This window comes from Enoplosus armatus, chromosome 16, assembly GCF_043641665.1.
Source record: "Enoplosus armatus isolate fEnoArm2 chromosome 16, fEnoArm2.hap1, whole genome shotgun sequence".
NCBI lineage: Eukaryota > Metazoa > Chordata > Actinopteri > Centrarchiformes > Enoplosidae > Enoplosus > Enoplosus armatus.
In genome coordinates, this window is record NC_092195.1 from 6,719,868 (window position 1) to 6,744,774 (window position 24,907).

The 24,907-nt window shown below is 42.9% G+C and overlaps 1 protein-coding gene across 1 annotated transcript in view; it reads left to right on the forward strand.

Annotated features, from left to right (window-relative positions):
* csmd2 (CUB and Sushi multiple domains 2) overlaps positions 1-24,907 on the forward strand; it is a 217,233-nt gene that overhangs the window by 50,475 nt on the left and 141,851 nt on the right. Inside the window, exons 4-5 of the mRNA XM_070921819.1 lie at positions 12,131-12,325; positions 16,416-16,623. Coding sequence (XP_070777920.1) covers positions 12,131-12,325; positions 16,416-16,623 — 403 coding nt within the window. The remainder of the gene's footprint in view (positions 1-12,130; positions 12,326-16,415; positions 16,624-24,907) is intronic.

Sequence of the window (24,907 nt, forward strand, 5' to 3'; positions counted from 1 at the left end):
TGTTAGTATAGATTTTTTTGGGATGATCCTTTTTAAATCTGTCAGTGCACAAATTTAATTGATTTACTGTGGCTGTTCATAAACACATATATCATGATTACTGACTAGATATAGGGTTGCTGATTGTTCTGTATTGGTCTGTAAATAATTCAGTCTATACTGTGATAAATTGCTGTGCTGAATCTTCACAAATATCACACACAGAAGCAGAAAGAAAAAAAACAATGTGGCCTAACATACAGACTCGTACACACACAAGCACTGCATAATATCCTTCCCTCAACACAATCACATGGGTCGGCTGTGTTTGTTCTACTTAATCTTCACTTATAGAGAATCACTGTTTGCCAGACTCGGTTGCATTTCCACTGTTTTGACGCCGACAGTGGAGAAACAACCCGAGCCATTTAAGGTTGATTTACCGGAGGGAAAAGAGACAACTGGGAGGTGTCATGGAGAAATAAACCTTCCTCCGCAGACAATATCTTCTCAAGTCACAGAGGAAACTGGGCTTTTAGCTGATTTGTGTTTATCCTTGTGTTGATTTTTTTGTCCCTCTCGGAGTGTGTCTCACTGTCAGCCTCTGTGTGTGTGTGTGCCTGACAAACTCACGGTGCAAACGCGCTGTCGCTGAAGCGTAAAGTGAAGGCACACCTGTTTGTTTTATGTTTGTCTCTTACCCATCATTTGGCATTGCTACGTGCTCTATTTGAGGCCTTAATTCACAGTTGCTTTTCAGTGTAATGAGGCAAAGACTGGGAACAAGCCGAGGTGTTGTGTCAAAGGGAGGATTTTTTTTGGGGCAAGCCATCTTTGTAAGAGTGAGTGGGAGGCAAAATTGTAATCTTTTGTGTGAGTTAAGAGTGGAATTCTGCTTCGTTTCCTTTATACTCTGTATGCACGGATCTGTAGCTCCTGAACAATGTGTTTTGAGTGACAATGAGGTGATCACAAGGTTTATTTATGGGCTTTACTTGGATCACCTCCAAATGCTACTTGATTTAGCTGCAGCACGGAGCTTTCTTTACACATTCCCAGAATGGTATGTGCATGGATTTTCAGCACTGTTCGTTTTCATCGGATATTGATGGGTCTGAATAATGTATTTGATCATAACCTTTCCTTCAAGACCAAATGTATTGGTGTCTGTTGCAAAAGAACTGTCTTTCTTAGTGATCCTTCAGTTGGAAGGAAACATAAAGGACGAAGCAAACACTGACTATAGAATGGTATCCCCATCCCCAGGGAACTATACCCCTACAGTGGGTCTGGAATCAAAAGAAGAGACTAGAAGAGACTATCTTGGGGAATGTGCCTGGGATTTGAAAGAAATAGGGAGGCAGTAATACAAGGAAACTTCTCCTTTCACATCAGGTCACCGTGATTATTTTGGGGCTGGAGGGGGTAGAAGAAGAAAAGGAAGACTGTAGACTATGTAGATAAGATGATTACATAATATGCGCCTTATAGAAAATGAAGTATAATATAGAAGAAGGTGACACATTCAAAGTTGAGTTAAGAGGTTAAATAGAGTAGAGAAGGGCATGTTGTGATGATGTATCATATTATAGTGATGATAATAGTGAGTCAGAAGGTAATCTATAATGCAACAGAGCACCAGCCATGTACCGTAACACAGTAATGTAATGAATTGCATGACTCATCCTATATAACTACAGTTCAATAAATGGCCAATTGTAACTTATAGTGTTATAAAAGATCAAAATGTGGTTTGCTTGATGGTGATTGCAGGGTTGACGAGAGAGGCTGCTTTAGACATGCAACAGATGATCTAAATGGGACCACTTATATTGCAGGTAGAGGAGTCCGCTCAAACTGGGAATCCTCTCAGAGACGATGGTAACGTCAACAAATTGTTTCTCGGAGGTCTTTCACAGCTCGTGATTCTTTGCTAATTTTAGTTTGCAGCTCGTTATTGTCATGTGGTAGCAAAAGTCAGCTGTAGCTCCTACTCTATTAAAAATAAACTGTAACGCATTGCCAGCTGTCATGCAGGCAGATCAGGCACTTGGTCTAAAAAAAAATTGCGAGCATAAGAATTAAGGACGACAGGATGATTTAACCGGTGAAGCAGAGCGTACACACTAAAGGCAGTGCTGTGAGTTAGAGTTGAGCCAAAAACAGAACTGCATGGAGCAAAAATGGCTTCACTCGTGCACAAGATACTCGCTCCATAGGACTGAAATACTTCCACTGACCTTTTGACCATGAAGACCTTGATTAGAATTGTATTTTTTACATGATTGATATACATATTGATCATATATTACAGCTTGTAGGTGTAATGAAGAGGTGCCAGTCTTTACCACTCACCAATCAGATCCAATAGAGTTCAGTTAAAGTCATCCCTCAATGTGTTTTTTTCAATGTATTGTTATTTGGTTTTTATTATTAAAAGGAAGAAAAAAGGGTCCTTGGGGAAATATTAGACATGCTTGTTTTAGTCTCATCCGGCTGGAGGGGCGTGTCGGCATCTGTGTTTGATTGACAGCAGCTGACAGGCTGACAGCCAGAGTGCCGGTGGGGAACATGAGACAAAGTAAACAAACTGCAGCTACAAGTCATGTGCAGACATCGTGTTGTTAGTGGTATTGAAGAATAAGGACCACACCGGCATCTAACTGGACCCAAGTGACATTGCAGGTATGTTCACATGCTGTTTAATGTGCTGCAGCTGAGTAGCTAATTGGCTAGCTAGCCTGCTAACTAACATCAGCAGTGCACTGGTGAAGCTAAGGTGCAGGACAAGACGTGTGTTCATGTTTGTAAGTTAGATAAGAAGGAGATTTTAGCAGTTGTTGGTTGTTGTTCAGAGGCTGTAGTCTGGCTCAGTAGTCTTCTCTAATTATGATAGAACGCCAAACATTACTGCTTTATGCAAGATTTGTACCGAAGTTGGGTCTCCATATACGTTTGACGGATTCTGTCAAATTAATGCAACAAAAAGCCATCATGACACCATAAAATATAAGTTTCTACTTTTTGGTTTCTGATTTTTTCTTAAAGGAGAAATACAGACAGAAATACCTAACAGAGTGGATATGAATGTTGTAGCAGACAATAAATGTGAATAATAAAACTGCTGGATCCTATACTATTCTTTTTTTAAACGTTATAAATCAGCAGAGATGATAAACTGTCTGCTGTGACAATGAAGGGGTTGTTAGCAACATAGCATGTGTGCATGTTTGCAAGTCGTCCATGTTTACACAGTGCTATAATCTATAATTCCTTGGTCATACAGGCCCGACCAGTAAACATTGATGTTTGGCCTCACTGGCTTTGTTGCGCTCTTCAGACGGAACACTGACCTGTATTTCCCTCAGGTTAAGACTTTATTTGTGGAGGTTGGCCCCATGGGTGGTGGAGGGGGCTACAAACTAACTACATTGAGCATCGGTAGTCAATGCCATTTTGTGTGCAAAGTTTCACATAATTCAATAAAGTAGTGACTGCATATTAACACTCCATTCTGGGAGACGTTTCAGTCAATCTGCACCCGACTGTCAAATCTTGTTTTCACTGTGACTGAGCGTGTCACTTACCTCTTACTTATCTTACTGATTTATCTGTCAAATTAGCAACAGTATGAAACTAACATTGTCCTTTGTTTAATTGTGATAATCATGCCGGAAAAATCCCTTTCGTACTATTTGTACACACTACATTACACTCAATATGATGGAAACAGGAAATCAGATGTCAGTATCAACGTCATGGATGTGGATATGCGTTTGCAAGTCAATGCCAGTGGTTCTGGATCAAAGAGATATTTTTGGCTCACAAAGTTTGACGTGTGGTAAATCTGGGATTCCCTTGCCCTTCACTATAGCAGACGACAGGGGAGAGAGAGAGAGAGAGAGAGAGAGAGAGAGAGAGAGAGAGAGAGAGAGAGAGAGAGAGAGAGTGGGAAATGTAGGGGAAAAGCCAAGGTTAAATAAAGATATTGATTAATCTTTCCAATGCGCCTTTGCTTCATCAAGCCATCACTGCTCCATTGTCTGCACAAGTCAGATAACTAAACTGATGGAAAACTAAAGTGAATTGAAGGAGACATGGCTAATGGGATGTCAGTCTGAATTGGCATTTGACCTGTTGACCTGACAAGGTGAGGGATGCTTCTATAAAACTGTCGGGAGGATACTTATTCCTCTTATACGTATGTGATGAAGGCTTTTGCTCCGTATCCCCATCACGTGACGTGTGAAATGACAGTATAAACATGCCGACACAGTTTGGAAGTCTTGCAAAAGTAATGAGTATATGGCCAAGAGGATTGCACATTTTGGAGGATTTTACTGCATCTAAGAAAAGAGGTGAATTTGTTTTCTCATATTCCCCACAAACCTGCACGTTTACGCATCAACACCCCTCCACCAAGTCCTCTCTGGTGGGCCTTTACTGTTTCCAAGGCAACCTGCAGAGTGGGGGAGAGAGGATTGGCTGAGGGGAGGGCAAGACAAAAAGCAGGAAAACAAGATAACAGGGTGGCAAGCTTCGATGTTGGTCCGACTGTATATCAGGCTTTGGTGTAGAACAGGATGGTTGACATGTTTTGGTCATATTGCCATGAAATTTGGTATGGATGTTCATTTTCCACAGAGGATGAATGCCAATGTTTGTGGTGACCCTGACCTTTCATTAAGGATCACTCTCAGGCGGAAATGTTCACTTCCAAATAAAAGAACTCTGACGGGACGCACAGTCTTGAAAATGAATTAGGGACGCACTGAACCGAATTTTGTCTCCAACACTAATTCCCAAGATGATACCAAGCACTGATTGATCCACTGCTCTTTCCCCCCTCACATCTAAAATATGTAAACATCACTGCATGGAACTGATTGAGATCCATTTTCAATAAGTAGTGTAACCGGCGTCACTTCTGTGTTATAATTGGAGAATTTTAGATACCAACATTTGTTTAGAACATTTTAATTACCTTGTTACACTGTTTATATGGAATTATTTGTCTCTAATATAGTGTTTGATTTTTTTTCCCATTGTATTTTAGATGACTATTTGCAATGTACAGTGTAAGGCAGAATCTACTGTATCAGTACACCATCATTATCATGGACGACTGCAATGGTAGTCCCAGTACCCAGTAACAAATTGAAAGCTATTAAGTACTATTAAAGTCAGAATTTTGATTCTGATGTAAACCAGTGATTTTGGATAAATGCCCCTGTGTGCACCTGTGTATGTGAGCTTGCAGGTGTGACCACAGGACTTCTGTGATTTTTGTTTGAAAGAGTAATGTCAGTGCAGAGATAAGCTTGAAAAGCCAGGGGGACTTAGATGCTTCAAACAGGAGAGAATCAAGGCTGTACACAGATGTGTTGATCTCTCTTCCCAGCCTCCCCCAGCCCCCGTCTCTCATCTGTCTTCTAGCTTTCCTTGAGGTTTCTCATGCTCCCCGATCCCTCTTAGTTTAGTCTCATATATAGTGAATGGCTACTGAATGGCACATTATTCCGTTTTGCAGACATTGTCGGCAGCCATCAATTCTGTATGAGCTCCCTTTCACACCTCAGTGCCTCCCACACAGCAACTGGCCCTTTTTACTGCACCTGCTGTTGTGTATGTGGGAAATGAGGATATGTAGAGTTCATTCCAGTCTGCTTTTGTGTGCATTTTTGTGTGCGTATGTTTGATTGTGTGTGTGTTCGAAACTCTCATTCGCACTCCAGCATTTCGCTTGTTGTCAAGTGAGAGAGAACCTTTATTCGCAGCTAAGCTCAAAATCAGACAGGAATTTTCAAAGCTGGATCTCTAACCCCAAACCATTCAGACAGCGTTGCACACACACACACACACACAACATTAACTATTACCCACACACACAGGTACACATACACCTTTACACGCACTGAAATGTGATTACACTTTGCAACTTCGACAAGGGTTTTCCCCTTCCTCTCTGAGTGGGCCTTAGAATCTGAGTTTGGAAAATAAGCATTACAGGAAGGTAGTGCTGCAGAAAACACAACACAGTAATTAACTCTTGACTGACTTGTGATAAAAATATGGTAAGACAAATTTAGTGCATAACATTCTTGGGAGGATGCCAAGTATCAGAGCTCTGGCTTTTATAGTCTCGAAAAATATGCCACACAGCACTTACCCTTCCTCCTCTATCTGAAAGGAGTTGTTACCTGAATTGTTAACTGCCAGACTTCCTGAAAATAGGGAACTTTTATTTCACTCAGAGGTTAAATAGGGACAGAAAAGACCTCTTTCAACCACACACTGTGGCATGAACACACAAAAACAGAAGTAGAAGTACACTGCTTGTGCGCACGGCATGTGCACATGGGACACATACACATTGCAGCCAATGGTGTTACACCATTCCACTGATCTATAGGTGCAGTTTCACCAGTGCTCCAACAAAGGGAGGGAAGAAGAAGACTGCCTGCTAGTAAACATGGATGTAAACAATAGAGGTTTCAAACTGAAAAAATCTGCCTTGCAAACAGGTGCAAGGAAATGCATTCATTACATTTCGTAGACCTCAAGGTTACACACAGTGTGTTTTGGTGGTTAACACTGACTGTGAAGATAACTTTTGTTTGTTTTCAAGAAAACTCCACAGGGAACCTTAAACTGACATATTTTGAGTCAAGCTCTTTGTGAGCAGATTGTTACATACTGTATAATGCACATAATACACATGCACACACTCAATGCCGTCTATTTCTTGGATGGAAAGGAGAGTTCATTTTCTGCATTCCTCAGCCTCTCTAACCAGAAGTGATGGCAGTTGCCAGCTTTTGTCCAGCCCATGTGTAGGGAACAGGAGGCATTGATTGAATTGCTGCTTGACAAAGCAGAAACTGCTTATTGAGCTAATGCACCTACGTGTTGGGATCGATCTCGCAATGTCACTTCCAAATGCATAGCAGGAAGACGGAGAGAAAAGGGGAAGAGGCACAGGAAAGGGAATGAAAAGAGGGAGGAAATGGGAAAGAGGGGAACAGGGTGATGTGAGATGTACTGGGATGAATACAAAGGTGGGCACATAAATACCTACTGAGAGGTTAAGTTAAACATTCAATCTGTAGTTACTGATGTCTCACCAAAATATGAGTCAGTCTATGGTCATCTTGTCTCTTGGTGTCCTGCTTTCTTTTCTGTTAAACTAATTTAGAGCCAGGCGCTGCAGAATGTAGCTCCTTCCTGATTTGATGATGGTGCTGTTTCTTCCAACATCCCTGTAACTGTTTATTCCTTACCATCTGTCCCCCCCTTTAATTCTTCGCTTTCTTGACCTTTCCCTAACCTCAGCATACTGTATTATGTCTGATTTACTTCAGGGATTTCATAACTTAAGGGACACTGTAAACTGTAATTTGTTCTTGAACACATGGCGGAAAGTTTTTTCAGTCCTTCTCTCATCTCACCGTCTACCCTTTCCAGCAACTATATCCATCTATCTATTAAAAATGGAAACACTTCCTTAGAAGAAGCCTCTTACTACAAAGTGCTGAGAAATTCATGGTCTCTTTATTTTACAGCATAAGCTTTTTTTAAGAACCATTTTGTGACAAATGGGTTTTGCAGTATGCAAGGCTATATGACTATTCCCTTTTCCTGAGAAAGAGAGGATGACAAATTGAGGAACAGGCTTGAAGACACCCAGGAAGAGAGAGCATCAGTCTTATTAGGGTCAGAGGTCGTCCCACAGGAGACACGCTTCGTACCATCTCCTCCTCCGCTGCCCTTTGTCCTAGTCACCAGGAATGAGAGGTTATGAAGAGAACGGGGAAGGAATAAAGGAATGCAAGCAGATGATGTAAGGGACGGATGGCGTGATGGATGGCAGGGCTCCTTGCTCTCAGCGTGTATGTGTGCATGTGCACATGGTTTGTGCACACTTGAGCACGCTCGTATGCGTCTGCTGTTAACCAGTGTGTGCAGTAGAGAGGGATGCATTGATGGACGAGGAGCACCCTTTGCCGTTTCAGCAGTGGAAGTGCTTAAAGCATCCAGGCCCCAGGGACGGGCCATGTCACAGTCCCCCATCCTAGTGACTTATGGACCTGCCATGAGAAACACCCAAGGGCTGCTGTTGGGGGTTTGGGTATGGGGGGGGGGGGGTTGGGATACGATAGTCCACGTGATGACAGAAGCCAGACCCCCTGAAAGGAACTCACCTCTGTCCTGAAACAGCAACCACTAAGTGCCGCTAAGCTTTCCCATGAAGGCTGTAAAGCTTGTAGAAACATTTGTGAAATAATTCTGATGTATGAAAGCATGTGCAGGAGAGGAAATTAATGGAGAGTAATGCGAAGTCGCCTCGCAAATATTTAAAATTGTTTTCTCATTGTTTCTCTCAAGCTCCTTGGCGTGTTTATTTTTTGTTCTTCTTCCTCTTCATCTCCCTTTTTCGTTCTCTCTCTGTTTAAGATTTGGCCTGCAGGAATAAATGGAGGAGATTGTGTGTGGCTGGTTATATTTGATACACCGTTGCCTTGATTTCCTGCTTTTGGCTGTATAGATACTCAGGAAGGTTCTCTTGCTTTATTGTACGTAAAGAGAGACATTACCTTTGCATGAATTTTGTCTGCTACAACGTTCTACCACTATCAAATCAGCTTTGAAGCAACCATCTGAATTTCCAGGTGCTGTCCCGATGCACTGTATGCAATCCTGCCAATGTTTTTTACCCTTGATGTTTATTGGTGACAGGTAAATTCACATTGTGGGAGTGAAGAGAATATGGATTCTGAGACAGGTTAAAAAAAACAGTATTTGCCACTTCAGTGCTCCAGGCGTAGCCCTGTTCTGGGGATTACACCAGTAATGGCACTTTTAGACTTAATTTACTGCCCAAACTAATAACCTGAAATGGAGAGTGTGATGAGAAAATCACTTACATGCACGCACACACGCACACACACACACTCGCATATACAGTACATGCATGCCCACACTTGCACATCTACACTCTGACAGTGCTGTGCCCTCAATCAGTTCTAATGCAATGAAATCAGTCATCCTCTTCATCTCTCTGTCGCTCTCTCTCTCACACACACACACATACTTCCCCCCTGTCATTCTCAGAGCCTTGCATACACCTCCTCTTTCTAACACATCTGTCATCTTCAGTTTTTTTTTTCCACCCCAAAAAATAAGCCAGTCTCATAGCGGACTTTTTGACGTTTTGACTGTTTTGTCATAGCAGGAAAAGCAAAGGTGTAACTAATAACATTAATGATGGCTCATCTCCATTTAGGTGTGCCTGTAATCCATGCCAGTAAGCCAGCACGTACAATATCAGGGCCGTGGCACTGGCACACCCGAATGGAATGCAGCCAGTGTTAATGTTGTTAGTTACACCTGTATTTGTCAAAATGTCTGCTGTGAGAAATTCCTGTACCTCACTCCGCCCTTCTATCCTTCCATTTTATCCTAGCTTATCCTCCTCCCTCCTCCTCAGTCTCGAAAATGTTGCTCTGACTCAAACTATTCTGGCACAAGATGTTGATCCAGCCTCACACGGTCACAGCCACAGGGGTGAAGCAGTTTCCTGCACACCACCAGGGCCCCATGTGGCCATGCAGTAGCACTGAAGCCTCAGTCCCAGCAGCTAATGTGCTAATCAGACGTCAGAGTCCTTGTGTGTATGCTAATCTGGTAGTGATGGAGAGGAAGCTGTAATAAGACGGCCTTAGCTGGCCAAAATAAAGGCTATGGCGCAGTGGAGCCTAAAAGTGACAAGTCAGTCTGTCATCAGAGTGTAGGACTGAGCCAGAGGGAGAGTACCCAAGAACAAACCAAGTACTTGAAAAGGTAAATCAGCAAGGAGTCATTTAGGGAAGAATCCTTGATGTCTGAGCAGGTGTTCTACCTCCAACAGATGATGGAAAACACCCGCTGAGAAGTCACTGACTGGGATGTGGCTAGAAGTGCACCATGCAGCTGCAGTCCTCTGCCCTAAGTGAGTCGTTGCTGGTTTTACCCTTTAAGAGCCTCTTCAGAAAAGGAGGGAAATGTTGAGGCTGACAAGGATTTGGCTGATATGTTTTGATGTTGGCCAACAATGTTGAGGCTGAATTTTACTAGATTGAAGCCACTTTGTGCTTGTATATTTTTAGGTTTGAAATCCATGGGAAAAAAAGCTAGCACTGGACTGGGTTAGCCAATTACGACATTTCTGACTTTTTAATCAAACATTATGCACAATTTTTATGGTGAGAATTAAGTCCATTACCCCCAAAATCCCTCTACACACAAACTTTAATACTTTTATTTACAGTCTCATTTTTAAATAACAGAGCATACATACTGGATGATAGAAACTTGATTTGTTGTCGCAATTTGTATTCTGTCAGTCAAGAAGGCCTTTTCCAAATAAACAATTGTTTATTGGTGAGACAGCAGTACAGTGCCTTTGTTTTGGACATCTATGTAATCTGCAAAGCCCTCACCACCATATCTATGGACATAGACTGCCAAATATGAACACAAAGAGTCAGAGATAGCGATACTAAAGGCTTACGCTGTCTCAGCTTCACAGCTAAGTAACCTTTGGGAGGAGTATGCACACACACACACACACACACACACACACACACACACACACACATTCGAAACCAAGAACTTGGAGGTCATGTTTGTTGTCTTATGGGTGGACTGGACAAAAACTGTTTGCATTCTATTTATTTACAAGCCAGTTAATTCCACAGCTCAAGCTCTGTGGAATGCACTGTTGGGTGAAATGATTGATCTGTCCTTGTTAGACCTTGCTGTAAGGAGGTTTTAGCTTAGCAGGCAAAAAAGGGGAAAAGAGGAAAAGAACTTTAAATCAAGTCTACATGAAAGCATTTTTGTGTGTGACACGTGGAAATAAAAAGATTTTAACTATTGCATCATATGTTCTCAAGAAAAAGACAATTTCAAGCATGTTAACATGTCATTTAGTCTCGCGCTGAATCTTATTTAACCTTAGTTATCTTAAAACAAACTGAATTTGGGGCTGGATTTCTTGTTAAGATAAATATTTTGCCATGCAGCCAAATTAAGCCTTTGAAATGTTATAATCTCTTGTAATACATTATGAAGCTGGAGACAACTGATAGGGAAGCAAGTGTGCGTTGAGTGCGATGTTGAGGTGCCAGTAAGCTGTGTTGCTGTATAGGAGCCATTCTGTCCTCTCCGGAGTTCAGCCCACTTCCTGTGGAGAGGCTGAGTTTCATCCAAAGTCCAGCACATGCTCTGGCCAGCTTCCTCACTGTGTGGGAGTGTGTGACTGGGACTGTAAACTGGATGACGCGCGGGCGTGCGTGCGTGCGTGCGCCGTGCATGCGTGCGGCGTGCGTGCGTGCGGCGTGCGTGCGTGTGTGTGTGTAATGCATGTTTGGTCATGGCAGTTTATTATTTGAGATGCAGCAAGATCAAAACCATCTTCCCACAGCACAACTATGTAGTATTGTAATCAATGTACTATAGGCTTAGCTGTTCTACTGTATGTCATCAAGACGCTACAGAAGCTACAATCATGTGTTTTTTTACTGCAAGACTGAAGCAAGAGGAGAGCAAGAGATTGGCTTGACTTCCTTTGCATAATAACACACAATTAGAAGGTTCTGTCCGTACTGCCCTCACATATTTGCATGCGAGTACATGATTGGTCAACATGGTATTCATGTCTGACTGAGTGACTGCAATGGTAATCTGAGAAAAAAAGGAAAATGTGAATGTGTTTCAGTGGATATACAAATATATATATATATATTGTTATGCTACACATTATGGTACTTTTATTGACTGTGCCAGTTTCCATAACCTCTTCCGGTTTGTGGCACTGTGTCAGCACTTCTGCTACTATCCTGAACTGTCCGTGCATAGCCAGGAAAATATTTTATCAGTGTATTCTTGAAGTCCTTCCTTGGGACAGATATGTTGTCATGAGCAGATGGCTGTGTGTGTGTGTGTGTGTGTGTGTGTGTGTGTGTGTGTGTGTGTCATTATCTGTCACCAGACTCTCTTGTACTTTTCCCTAATTTTCTGGCTCTTGTCAGCACTAACATGACGCAGTGCCACAGACTTTACCACAAACTGCCTCATTAATGCCCCCCCCCCCCACACTCTCTCTCTCCAGCTCTGCCCAGCTACACATGCGGTAATCCTGGACAGCTACTTAACGGCCACCAGCAGGGGTCCACGTTCAACATTGGGGACAAAATCCGCTACAGCTGCAGCCAGGGCTATGTGCTGGAGGGTCACACCACCCTGTCTTGCCTTGCCACTTCAGCGGGGACTGCTGCCTGGGATTTCCCCCTTCCCTACTGTAGAGGTATGTAGGAGGGACAGTGGAAAACTGTCTATATATCTAATTTAAGTGGTTTTATTGGAACATTTCTGACCACAAAGGCGTAGAGATATGCCACAGATGAACAAATTTAGTTTGATAAATATCTGCTAAAATGACTAAAACATTATTTTAAAATAGATAAATCACAAAACTAAAACATTTGGAGAAATCATAGGGAGGTTATTTTATCAACTGGATTCAAAAATGACAAGTCTAGGTAATACCAACAAACAAGGGAAGGGCTGGCCCACATGTCCTAAAGAACATGCACATAGGAAGTCCTACCATCATTTAGGAATGACTCGCACAACGTCAACGTGATAGTTTATCCATTTACTCTGAAATCCTTAAAAAGTGTCACAGATGACCAAATTGGCTTTGTTTTTGTTTTTTTTAAAGAAAGAGCAATCAACCTTGCTTATATAGTCTTTTATTCATCAATTGATAAAACCCATCCTCCAGCCCACACATGCCTCTCTCTATGCATGCCTCCACATGACCTGACATGGTTTTCTGTGGTTATACTGATATCTTATTTACCATGACAGGACCTCATGTGTTAGCTCCCAGTCAGGTGCTTGTGCCAGTTGTCCTTCCCTCACAGTTAGCAAGCACCCCTGCGGCAGCGACACCTGCCAGTGTGTGTTGTCTGACCCAACATGACACAGTTCCTATAGTTCACTGTAGGCAAACGTGATGCTATTGTACATCATTTTTGCAGGATTTCACTTTGCATAAAAGTGAATTCTTACATAACTGAAATGCATGCACACGTCACAAACATTAGAGTTTGCATGTATGTCCATTTGCCGTGTCCATGTGGCCAATGGTTTGTGTCAGTGTGCCTGCTGAGCATAGTGCTGAGACACTGTGCCATCTGCAACCAGGCCGGGAGTCAGGAAGCCCACATAGGAGCACACATGGCTGGGCACCACGCGCCAGCACAGTCCCCACCCACCCAGTCCCATGCAGACACATGCGCATGCCTGTACTCCACTTCTAAATGTGAAATTATTATGTGGGCAATTCATGAACTGTTCTTACTCTGTCATCTTCCTTCTCTCCTCATGTCCTCCATAATTCACTAATAATTTGCTGTTCAGACCCAAACTCAGCACTTTCATTCTCCTCCTCCATGTCCACCCAGACTCCTGGAAAAGAAAAAAAAACTCAATCACTAAAGGATGTGATTATGCCATCTTTTCAGCAGAAATTGCATACCAACAAGTTTTAGAAACTGGCAATTTCCCCTGTGATTAATTGAGGTCTCTCTGTGCCACATAAAAGTCAGCGTGTACACCTGAGAGCTCCTTCATAATGAGTGTATTGTTAATGTCACTCCAATTACAGAGCCTGCCCATATGTGTAAGAGCAGAACTCAGGATGTACTTTAGGGGTGGGGGTGGGGGCATTTTGGCACGGTCACCATTCTGGACTCGAGATAGGGCAAACGTGCCAGCACTGTCGGGCCATAGATGATAGCCAGCCATTGATGGCACAGATAATGTTTTACATTTCCTGTCTTATGCTCATCAATTTGTTCTCTTAGCTATAATCTCAAAATCACTTGTCATGAGTATACTTATAAGTGATTGAACATCACTCTTTTATTCAGTTTCTGACTCTCTCTTGTAACCCCAATCTGCTCACAGTCTCCACATCACTCTTTTCTCTGCTCTTTCAGGATTATTCCTCCCCTTTTTGCTGCAGAATATCTCTCCAAACTACTGACAAGTTCTAAATGTCACTGCTTATACCTACAGCATCACACACACACACACACACACATCTATTTATCTTTGGTGCACGCATGCTTTATTCTACCTGTTACAAAAGCACTCTGATTTTTAGTGGTATTGTGTCACATTTAGTAGTGCCATTTAAAATCCCAAATATAGTTTTCTAGCTTTCTATGCTCTGTGCATGTTTGGTGGATATAAAGATGCATTTTTGATGCATATTAAATATGAATGTTTGTATAGCTTTTTATGCTTTGCTCATGCTTCCCCATATCTTGGTTATCATGGCACTCAGAGGAATCGCAGTAGCCCCATACACTTTATGGAAAACCATGACATCCTAAGTGACAGCCTGAAAATATGTACTGTTCAACCGTGGGAAGCATCCTGACATCTACAATTGACTGAGGGGAAGAAATGTAATAAGTTTCTGCACACCTTACATATTAAGGTTTCATTCGGTCCGCGGTATAGCCATTTTTAGTTTTCCATTGTCGTAGAGCGCTTGCATCTGCCAGTGGCAGCCACAGAATGGAGAGAGCGACAGAGAGAGTCAAGGTGAAGGGGAGAGTCTGGAGTCAGAGACTTCCCTTCAAGTGTGAAGAAACTGTCTTGTGTGGAATATCAATGCACTTCCTCATCTTTTTTTTCTGTCTGCCGTCTACTTCCTGTCACTCCCACTGCAACAATCACCTGTCACCCCTCTCGCCATCGCTCTCTTTCCTCATTGTCCACCCTCCCTCTGCACTTTTCTCTCACCCATCCCCGCTTGTCACCTGTCATCTTCTTCATCCCCCTCTTCTTGCCCTTCTGTCGTGGTTTCCCTCCTATTCAAGTTCACACCTCACAAGTTTCCGCTCGTCCGTACACTCCCTTGCCCTCCCTCAGGGGGGTTGCCGTGGTGACAGGTAGGATGGATGATAGACAGGGCCCGGCGCCTCTGAGCCCCTCCTCCCCTCTTTGAAACACCACACACAGCTAGCTGGCCGCCCACTAATGAATCCCACATCTCGCCGACACAGAGGCGCACACACCGACACACACGTCATTTCAGGAACAATAATAATGCGGAAGTGTCACTCAAAACATCTTATGATGTGTCCCCTCTGTTCACCTGTACTGTACATGTCCACACACAATATCTTAACATCTGTATTTCCAGAAATTCAGCACAGGAATGCAGTGCAGATATCATATTTTGTATCTGTAATGAACATATCCGAAGCTGGGTGGGGGAATTATCCTGGCAACACATTAAATGCATGTTTTATTATTTAATGGTCTCCTTAAAGCAGTCTTGAGGAAGGAAGAGATGCTTTGATTAACACAAATCTGAATTAATCAGAATTTAATCACCCCCCAATCCCCACATTGCATTTGGTTTCATCACACACTCTACCCTTCTCCCTGCTGACTATTAAAGCACTGTAGGGCATTTTGAAATCCTATGACTGGTGTCTCTCTGGCCTATGGCAAAAATTGCAGACAAAGGAACAATATGCTGTAACTCATTGCACATTTTCATGCTCCTGAATTTGAAAATCTACACTTTTGCTTGTGGCGAAAAAGATAATTTGCGGCCAGAAGAAATAAATAGATAATATATTTTCTTGTCACACAAGGTTCCGGACAAAACTTCCCACTCAAAGTTACCACCAAGTTAAGCCTGTGTGACATAGTTTGGAAGACTTTTGTTGCTGAATCATTTAGTCAGCGTTATCAGTCATCAGCATCTCATCCGGATATGCTCTCAAGGCTATTTAGCAGCTTGATAATAATTGAGCTTAATCTGTTCAATTAGATCATTATTTTTGCCATTTTACACATTTAGGTAATGCCTGTATTGGTCAACATTAGCCACAGAAATGGATCAGACAGCAGCCATGGACAAGTGCAACAATTTTAGAAGATGGCGAGTCTTAAAAATGCTAACTGTCAGTGAAAAACTTTCTCTATTCTCTGGTCCTAAAACTGACGGCTTCCAAGAGCTTGACAGGGCAGTATGTGATTATGTGAGTTCTTTTTATCTTTAAAAGGAGTGTTCCTATAATCAGTGCTGTCTTATATTTGGGCCACCATGGTACTGATCCTGAATAAGCTCACGATAATCAGTTGGAGTTTTAATGTGACTGCTTATGGGTCAAACCTGACCTTTAGCTGCAGTTAAGCTGCAGTTTGCGTTTATTTACCTTTTACTACCTAGCCTCTCCTACTGTTTCCATTTGTCTGTACATCTACAATTATCTCGCGCGTCAAGTCTTTGATTATCTTTGTTTATATTTCCCTCTTTTACTAAGCCTTTCACAACTCTCTGTCTTCCGTGCTGCCTGCAGCGGATGATGGGTGTGGCGGGACACTGCGGGGCCAGAGTGGGGTGATCACCACTCCCAATTACCCAGCTGAGTACAACAACAACGCTGACTGCACCTGGACTGTGCTGGCCGAGCCAGGAGACACCATTGCCCTGGTTTTCTCTGACTTTCAGCTGGAGGACGACTATGACCTGCTGGAGGTCAGCGGCACTGAGGGCTCTTCACAGTGGTGAGTAGTCAGCCTGCAGCATTTTTATCTGGAGAGCGAGCTGAGCTAGGAACAGGTCCACTGATGCGCCACCTGCCCACAGGCACTTTTGCAGATGAAGGAATGAGCTGGTTGAAGTATGGTTGGAAGTGGATGGGTGTTGGGAAGGTTCAGTGGGACTTAACCAGCTTTTGTCCAGACCATAGCTGTCTGAGATGCCTCTAGGGAGTACCAGAGGAACAGGAATCGATTCAAACATCAGGGTTATCAAGTATTGAGTGCTACTGGTAGTATTGCTATAATGAAAATAATAAATCGAGGGGTTTTATTTGATTATTTGAAAATAGCCTTCATAGCCTTTTCCCCATTGGGGTGTATCATGTGGTCTGTGGTTTTAAAGTGTAATTTGAACACTCACTCTTGGTGACACACTCTCACTCATTCTCTCAATTACTCAAGTCTCACACAAACACACATGCTCAGCTCTAATGATGAAGAGGTAGGATATCCTGGTGTCAGTGTGGGTCTCTCACCATCTGTGGCAGCTCCTCCTCTCTCTGACAACTCTCTCAGCTCAGGAAGTAATTAGTGAGCTCGATTACCACCGCCAGCCGTATAGTGTTGTTTCACCCACACACTCACACACACACACACACACACACACACACACACACACACTATAGTCCATATGGGCACAAATGGACACGTGCACATAAGTATTCACACTTCCAGCCAGACTTCCATATATTTGTGCTGGCACTCTAAGAACTTGTACAAACAGATGTACTCTTTCACACTCTCTCTCTCTTTCTCGCTTTCTCCCTTCCTCACTCACTTACCACACAATGCTAATTATAGCATAAGTAATACACATGGGTTGAATACAGGTGGATGGATGCACCTGTTATACACCTGGAAAATCTACTGCACTTTTTGAATGAAATATGAAAATGCAGATTTAGTTTCAGGATCATGTAGTAGACAGGCAGTTCTGATAAACAAGACAAGACAGAGGGGACTTTGAAGTTACAGCCACGGGCAGTTGGCAGGAAGGGACAAGGGGTAGCACTGGCTGAGCTATTAACTACTTGAAACACATAGACACACAGAGAAAGAGAGAGGGATAGAGGACTCTTGATAGAGGAAACAGGTTCAGAAAGAATATATGAGAAGTCATCTTAGAGTGATATGGCCCCTGGAAACCTGTGTCAGTTTCACTCATTCACTCAGTACTTAAGCAAAAACACTTCTCAAGAAGAACTTGATTGACTCTGAGCAGTCTTAAAACTGAGAATTGTGCCTCGTAGCTTAATATTAAAGTCTCTTTGAATCTCTGCTTGGCCAACTGAGATTTGATCGCTTCCCAGATTCCCACAGACAGCAGCCTGACTATGCTTCTTTTTGCACATTTTACGATGCCATCAGCTCAGTGTCCCAGACTTTGATTTGCTCTCTGTTGTCGCGTGGGGCGCCCAAATCTCCACTGAGGCTGTCATCTTTGTGGCGATTGTTGCCGGGGGCGCCTATGGTGGTGCACCTGCGGCATGGCTGCACTGTCTTAAAGAGCAAGGAAAAACAGTGGGAAGAAAGTGACTAGAAAAGGGGGAGAAGGGCTATTGGCAAGCAATGTAGAGTGCAAGTCACAGTTGATCATGCACATTGCAAGGAAAAAGCAGCACAGGGGACAAAGGACACGGTGCAGACATGCTGGCTTGCCTCTATTGTTTCATTTGTTTCTTGTCATGCTGGCTTGGGTTTTACCCACATAGTGTTGACTTCAAAAGTGTTGGCTGTTTTCTCCAAAACATAAAAACTGACTAGCCCATTTTCAAAACAATAACTTTGTCTCTGAGGTTTTAAGTAGTTGGGTATCTATAATTTTAGAGTTAGCAAGGCGGAGTAAGGGCGGACAAAGGGGGTCACAGGGTCAAACAGAAAGAATGAGCAGACACCAGAGGAGAGATGTGGAGAGGAGGGCAGGACCTTTGGAGGAGAGGGTGGACGTGGAAGTGGGGAGCTAGAGAGATGGGTAGAGGGATCACGACTTCCCAGCTAGTGGCCAATTAGGGAGGTCAGGTGGAACGATATGATGGTGCTGACCTAAAGCACACATCCTCTCAGTGAATGGCTCCGTGAACACCTCTACTCAGTAGGGCTTGATGATTGTGCTCTCTCTTTCTCTCTCAGCACATAATTGGGCTGGTGTGTGATTTAATCACACTGGTTTGTACAGGGGTAAGTTATGGTTAAGTTAAGTTAAGTGCTGTTTCTCTGTTTCAGGTCTGCTATTAACTGTGAATTAGGGCTTACAATCCAATTTAGGATCAAAGCATTGTCTCAGTAAGCTGTAAAAGGAAAAATGCATTACTTTCTAATCCTCAGATCCTTCATTTATTACTGTTAAGGGTCATATCTCTTCCCTGAAGTTAGCTGATATATCCTTGTGGCCTGACCAAATAGATAGATAGATGCTTTAGTGTGCTTCAGTGATTTCACAGATATGGGGTGTGTCTAGTGTTGGAATCGCACAATCCCACTGGCTACTTAATTCAAACTGTGGGAAGCTCTAGGAGTCAGTATTGATTGATACCTGACGGACAGGTTGAGTGGTCCAATAGGAGAAGAGAGGGCCAGGGTTCAGGGTCAGAAACATGCTTTGCTGATCGATCCACAACAGCTAAAACGAAAGCAGGTCAAGTTTGCATGCTCCCTGTTCCCTTGTTGTGTGTAAGTGTGTTTGTGTGTCTGCGCGTGTGTGTGTGTGTGTGTGTGTGTGTGTGTGTGTGTGCGTTTTGAGAGGAAGACAATGAACCAGAATAAACACCAGCAGTCACCATCAAGAACATCAACCCCTTTGCATATGTGAATCTAATCTCGCTCACTTACTTTCTTGTTTACCGTACCATCCGGCGCTTTGTTTGGCGGCCCTGCGGAGTTAGCATTCTGAAGAGGCAGCAGGAGAAGACAGCCTTGAAGACTGACCTCAGGAGCTGAGATGAGCATGTGGATTGAATGTGGCAGTGGGAAGGGCTGGTGAAAATGGCAACTGCATTCCGCTTCCACTCGGCATTACCCTGACTGGACTTCTTCGGTGTTGCTTGCCCAGGGGAACACATTACTCTGCCATTACACTGTTTGCATCCACATTGATTTTCTTCCCCATCACCATCCACTTTGAGGCAATGTAAATAACGCCTGATGCTCGCCAATTGCCAGATGCTTATTCACCCGCTTGCTACTAAGTAGAACTCACAGCTATTTGACTTGTCATTTTCTTCAGCGCTCAATTGTTTTTCAAAGCACCATAATATATTTTCATCTACCCGTAGTGCTCCCTTGAGATGTTGAAAGTAACTCCCGCAGCACCTTGGATACTGTAAATAGTATAATAGTATAAAGTGCCTGAATCAGGAGTTGAAAGCACTCTGAATATTGGCATTATGCCCTTGGTTCTACAAAAAATTCTGCTGAAAAAATTGCCGCAACACAGTTCAGTGATCGCGACCATTTTACAGAAAGTGTTCCCAAACAAAACTTATATCTTCATTTTCCGTTCCGGTAACTTTTGCAAACTCCATTTCCCATGAGTGTCATCTTTTCTTCTTCTTCTTCATGCATCCATTGCTGGCAACACAAAGCTCCCTGGGTAAATGCAACTTATTTCTTCCTGTTAGGAGATCTAAGAGCCCAATGAGTTTTGATACCTCTAGGTAGCCTCCCCTCCTTTCTCCTCTCTCTTTTAACCCTACACCCTATGGACTTTAGACACTGACATTTAGCGAGCATATGGATTATCCCTGCAGTGCTGATATGTGTCAGCTTGTCCCAACCCGTGGAGGGAGCACGTCTGTGTGTGTGTGTGAGTGAGACAGAAAGAGATAAAGAGTTGTTGGAGGAGAGTACAGAACACTGGATATATATTGATTGGCTGTTAGGTTGACTCACCTGAGAGTGAGTGAATGGTCTTCGGAAAAAGCTTTTTAAGTCCAGGGGCTGTTTCCTCTAGTTTCCGATGGGAGCTAGAGCAATATGAGTATGTTTCATTCTTGTGGAGATAAATGCCTGAACTTTTGTTTTTGTGTTTTTCAAAGAGATTGGAAAAGTTTTTATTTCATGTTGGGGCTCATGAGATTTAAGTTTGGGTGCGCTGCAGCTCAGATTCAGTTTTAATTTACCTTTGATGATCCGTTGCCATATTTGTGTGCATTGGTGTGTGTGCATGCATACAACCATAAAAGTGTGTATATTTACGCTTGTATGTAAATGTGTTAGTGTGCATGCCAGCTGCTGTTCACCATGGGGGTAACACACCCGTCCTATACTCTCTCCCAGTGAGACTCCAAAGCAGCGTCCATCAGTGTCAAGCTATTGGCTGCCAGATGTACCCTCCTTTTAAGTATTTCCTGTAATAAAACAGCCACATTGAGAGTGTGTATGGAAGTGAGTGACATATCGTCTGACCATTGTTTGCCAGGCAGCACAAGAATTGGTAGTTGCCCACCTGTGATCTCCACAGTCCCCTGCTTTAAAACATAATTTATTGGACGTTTGGGCACTAAGGCAGTTATTTTCAGCAAGTGAACAGAATATTGGCAGCGCATGCAGGGGCACTTTGCATAGATGTGTTTTTAAATGGATACTGTGTGATGGCGGAGCAGGCGTATATTCTCAGTGTGAATGTTGAATACATTTTTTATCCATCTCTTATGCCGTGGCCTGTTTCTCTCAACACAGACTGGTGGGGTAAAGGAAGCGCTTTGCTTTGGAGCTTTACTGGTAATTCACCGCAACATCTCTAGTCTGGTCACGTCTTGGAGGGTCTGACTCTAGCGTTTCTCTCCCTGTCTTTCTCCGTCAGTCTCTCTCTCTCTCCCTGCTATCTGGGTGTCATAAAGCCTGAGTGGATAGTTTGGTCTGATTGTCTAATGAAAGTCTCTAGTCTTTCATTATACATTCTATAGCCATCTACTGTAAGTGGTGCTCTCATCATAAACCCCACGTATAAATCATCCAAAACAAAAAGTAAACTAAGGATAATGAATAGCGTGCTTTGCGTTCTGTAAAGTTTTCCAGGTTCCTGAGTTTGAGAAACAGCCCAAGGTATTCGTGCAGTGCATGTCAGAAGATTTGCTTTTGATTTGTGCATTCACAAACACTGGTTACTGTTGACTCATGTATTCCCCTAACTTTGCATGTCTGTTGCAATGGGGATGATGTGCATATCTAAAAGCCCACAACTATACTCTAAACTCTACAATGGAGAAAGCTCAGGTGGAGATAAACATTGGTTGAGATGGAAATGTCTCATGGCTGATGTGAGGGATGGTAATGAAGCCCTGACGCACGTCAAGGATCATCACGTCAAAGACAACCAAAACAAAAAAAGAGAAAGAGCCCCCAGATCGTGCTGTGAGGGTGTTATATATATACCAGCCGCATCTATCACATATCCTTGCTGGATCTAGATACCTGTCTGTTTCTCTTTGTCCTACACATTCTCTCTTTCTCTGTCTACCACCCCAGACTCTCTAGACTCATCTACCACTTTAACTTTCACTATTCTCCACCCTGCAGATGCAGCTGTTTTTGGTGAAGTTCTTAAAAGGTGAACTGTGTGGATTTTTATCTTTCAAAGTGGACACACAATAGAGCTCTTATAGATGTGTGCCTGTATCCACCAACATGGAATGCAATGATTCATTATGACTCCTGATTTTCCATCATTCTATAGGTTTAGTGATTAATGCATTAGCAGTATGTTGGGTTTTCTGCTGGACAAATATAATGTATGTACATACTGTATGTACTTTGGAATAAATGATGAGCATCGGTGTCAGGATTCACCTGAACATTTGATGTTGTTGTGGACTTTTGAATTGCTTGTCTGTAAAACCAGGTCTACCAATTTTAATTTAAATACATTTCAAAAGGTCAGCTCTGCTGATATTTGTGAATATCTTTTTTCCCATTCTTCCCTTTTTTTCCTGCAGTGTCAGCTTTATACGTCTTAAACCATAGTTTGGCGTATCGGCCCGTGCTCGACTGGTGAATCAATAGCTGTCTTTGCCAGTCTCTCCACCATATGTTTGTCTGAGTCAGGATTTATTAACCGCAGCACTTGGTTGAGGACTCAATCTGTAACGTGCCATCGATCAAAACTTCAGTTATGATGAACTTTGTGCCACCTGCCAAGAAATGCTCCAGCGGAACATTATCTCCAACACCTGGTGCCGTGCTGCAGATTGGCTCACCCGACACTGCAACACTTAGTTACTCACTCTGTCACATTGCTCAGGCTAAGAGCTGGAGAGGAGAGGGGATTTGGAGTGCAGAGAGCAAGGTTAGCGAAAATGGGCCAAAGCTTACCCATGTATTCTATCAACCTTCCAGGCTTGCTCGTGTGTGTGTGTGTGTGTTTTTTTCTCAAGGTAAAGCCTATTTCAGTAATATTGTTAAAAATACTCCACAGCAAATGAAAAAGGGAAGGAATTATTCATCATTATTCATAGGAATTATTCATTATTACATATCAATAATTGTCATTGATCACATGCGTCATGTTAAAAAACAGCAGGTTCAGACATTTACGAGGCAATATTTAGTCTAACCTATAAACCAGCTCCCCTGAGGCGAGCAGCCTGAATAGCAGTGTGTCTGTGTAAGCATATCCAGCCATGTGTTACCTCACCCCCCCACATCCCAGTGAGACCAGAGAACATGCAGAGGTTAGAGGTAATACCGCAGATCACGGTGCCCTGACTGGGTGTCTCTTTAGTTGTGTTTGCTAAGCACTGCACCATTGGGATCTAATCTGTCGCTTTTAACAGTCCCACATGCACTTATGGCTTATGATTTGTACACAGAGGCATATCTGAAGTTCTGCACATTGGTGCCCTCAGCCTGCCAATGGATTGGAGGCTTTTTATTTTTAGACACATTATTTCATTTTTGCAACAAAGTGTTTTTTCATCATGTCCTCATGGGGGAACTTTGATACTGCAGTAATGGTCATATCTCAGTAGCTACTGTACTGTAGAGCATTTATGTCCAGTAGAAAATAAATTTGTGAATAATCCTCTTATTAAGTGTTTTCACTGTTTTTTGATGTCTAATCCCCCAAACTTTTAATTCTGCCCTTTACACTGGAGCATAGGGTCTGTTTGTCATCTGTCTTACTACTTGTATTATTTGATTTATTATATTAAGAGGGGAGTTGTGGAACTGTTGATGCTGCAGGTCCATGGATCAGTGCAGTCAAAACCACAATCAATCTCTTGTTCCCTGTGTCTTTCATCATCTGTCACTTCTGTGAAAACAATAGTTTTACACTTGATGTTTGTTCTGCAGCTTCCACTGATGCTTGATTCCACAGCTCACTTTGATTCCTTAATTTACTTCTTGGGTCAAGTGCTGCTAACCTAAAGAAGGATGGCTTGTTTCAGAGGAGTTTTGTTATGGTGTGATCAAAAGAGAATAGTGGCTGTATGGAAATTGATTTTGAGCGCCTTTGCTCGGTCAACATCACAGTTTTTGTGCCAGATTTGAATACCTTTAACCTTGACCTCCCGCAAGCTTTCTTTGAGAGTGTGATTGGGGCGACACACAAAGCTTCACAGGACTGCGAGGGACGTCACACCAGTCGATTAATCAATCGCAGTAATTAACCAAGATAGAGCAAAAGGAAGAGGGAGGGCTGAGAGGAGAGGCTTAGAAGGAAAGCAACATATGAAATCAATTGGCACTCAGTGGTCTGTTGTAGAGGACACTGGGTACGACAATTAGATTTTAAAGCAGGGCAGTGAGGACAAGTACACGCAGCCCTTTAATGCCAAGTCATTGTGTCTGATTGCATAATGCGGTGTGTGTGCTCGTGCACAGGTCCAACAGGTCCTTTAAAGTAGTCCTGTATCCAGTCTGAAACTGTGAATTTATGTCCTGTGGTAGAATAAAACCATTCAATTGACCAGAGGGCAGCAGTTAGCTCTTTTTCTGTAGGGGCTGTTAGCTAGAGAGGACAAAATGACTTTTAAGGTAGGTCTTTGTTTGCAGTGTGGCCATGCTGCAGTAACAGCAGCACGTCTTGTCCCTGAGCATCCCCTGAGTGGACGGAGATGTCACTGTCTGATCTGGGTCACTGCTCAACCACAACACATCGCTGTTCTCTGTCTCTAACCTCTCTTTTTCACAGAACAATTTGCAAATATAAGAACAAAGGGCACAAACACAGACACACACACACCACATACGTAGCCTCTACTGCGAAAAAACAGCCATCTTGACAAGTAATTTAACATGACAACATCAG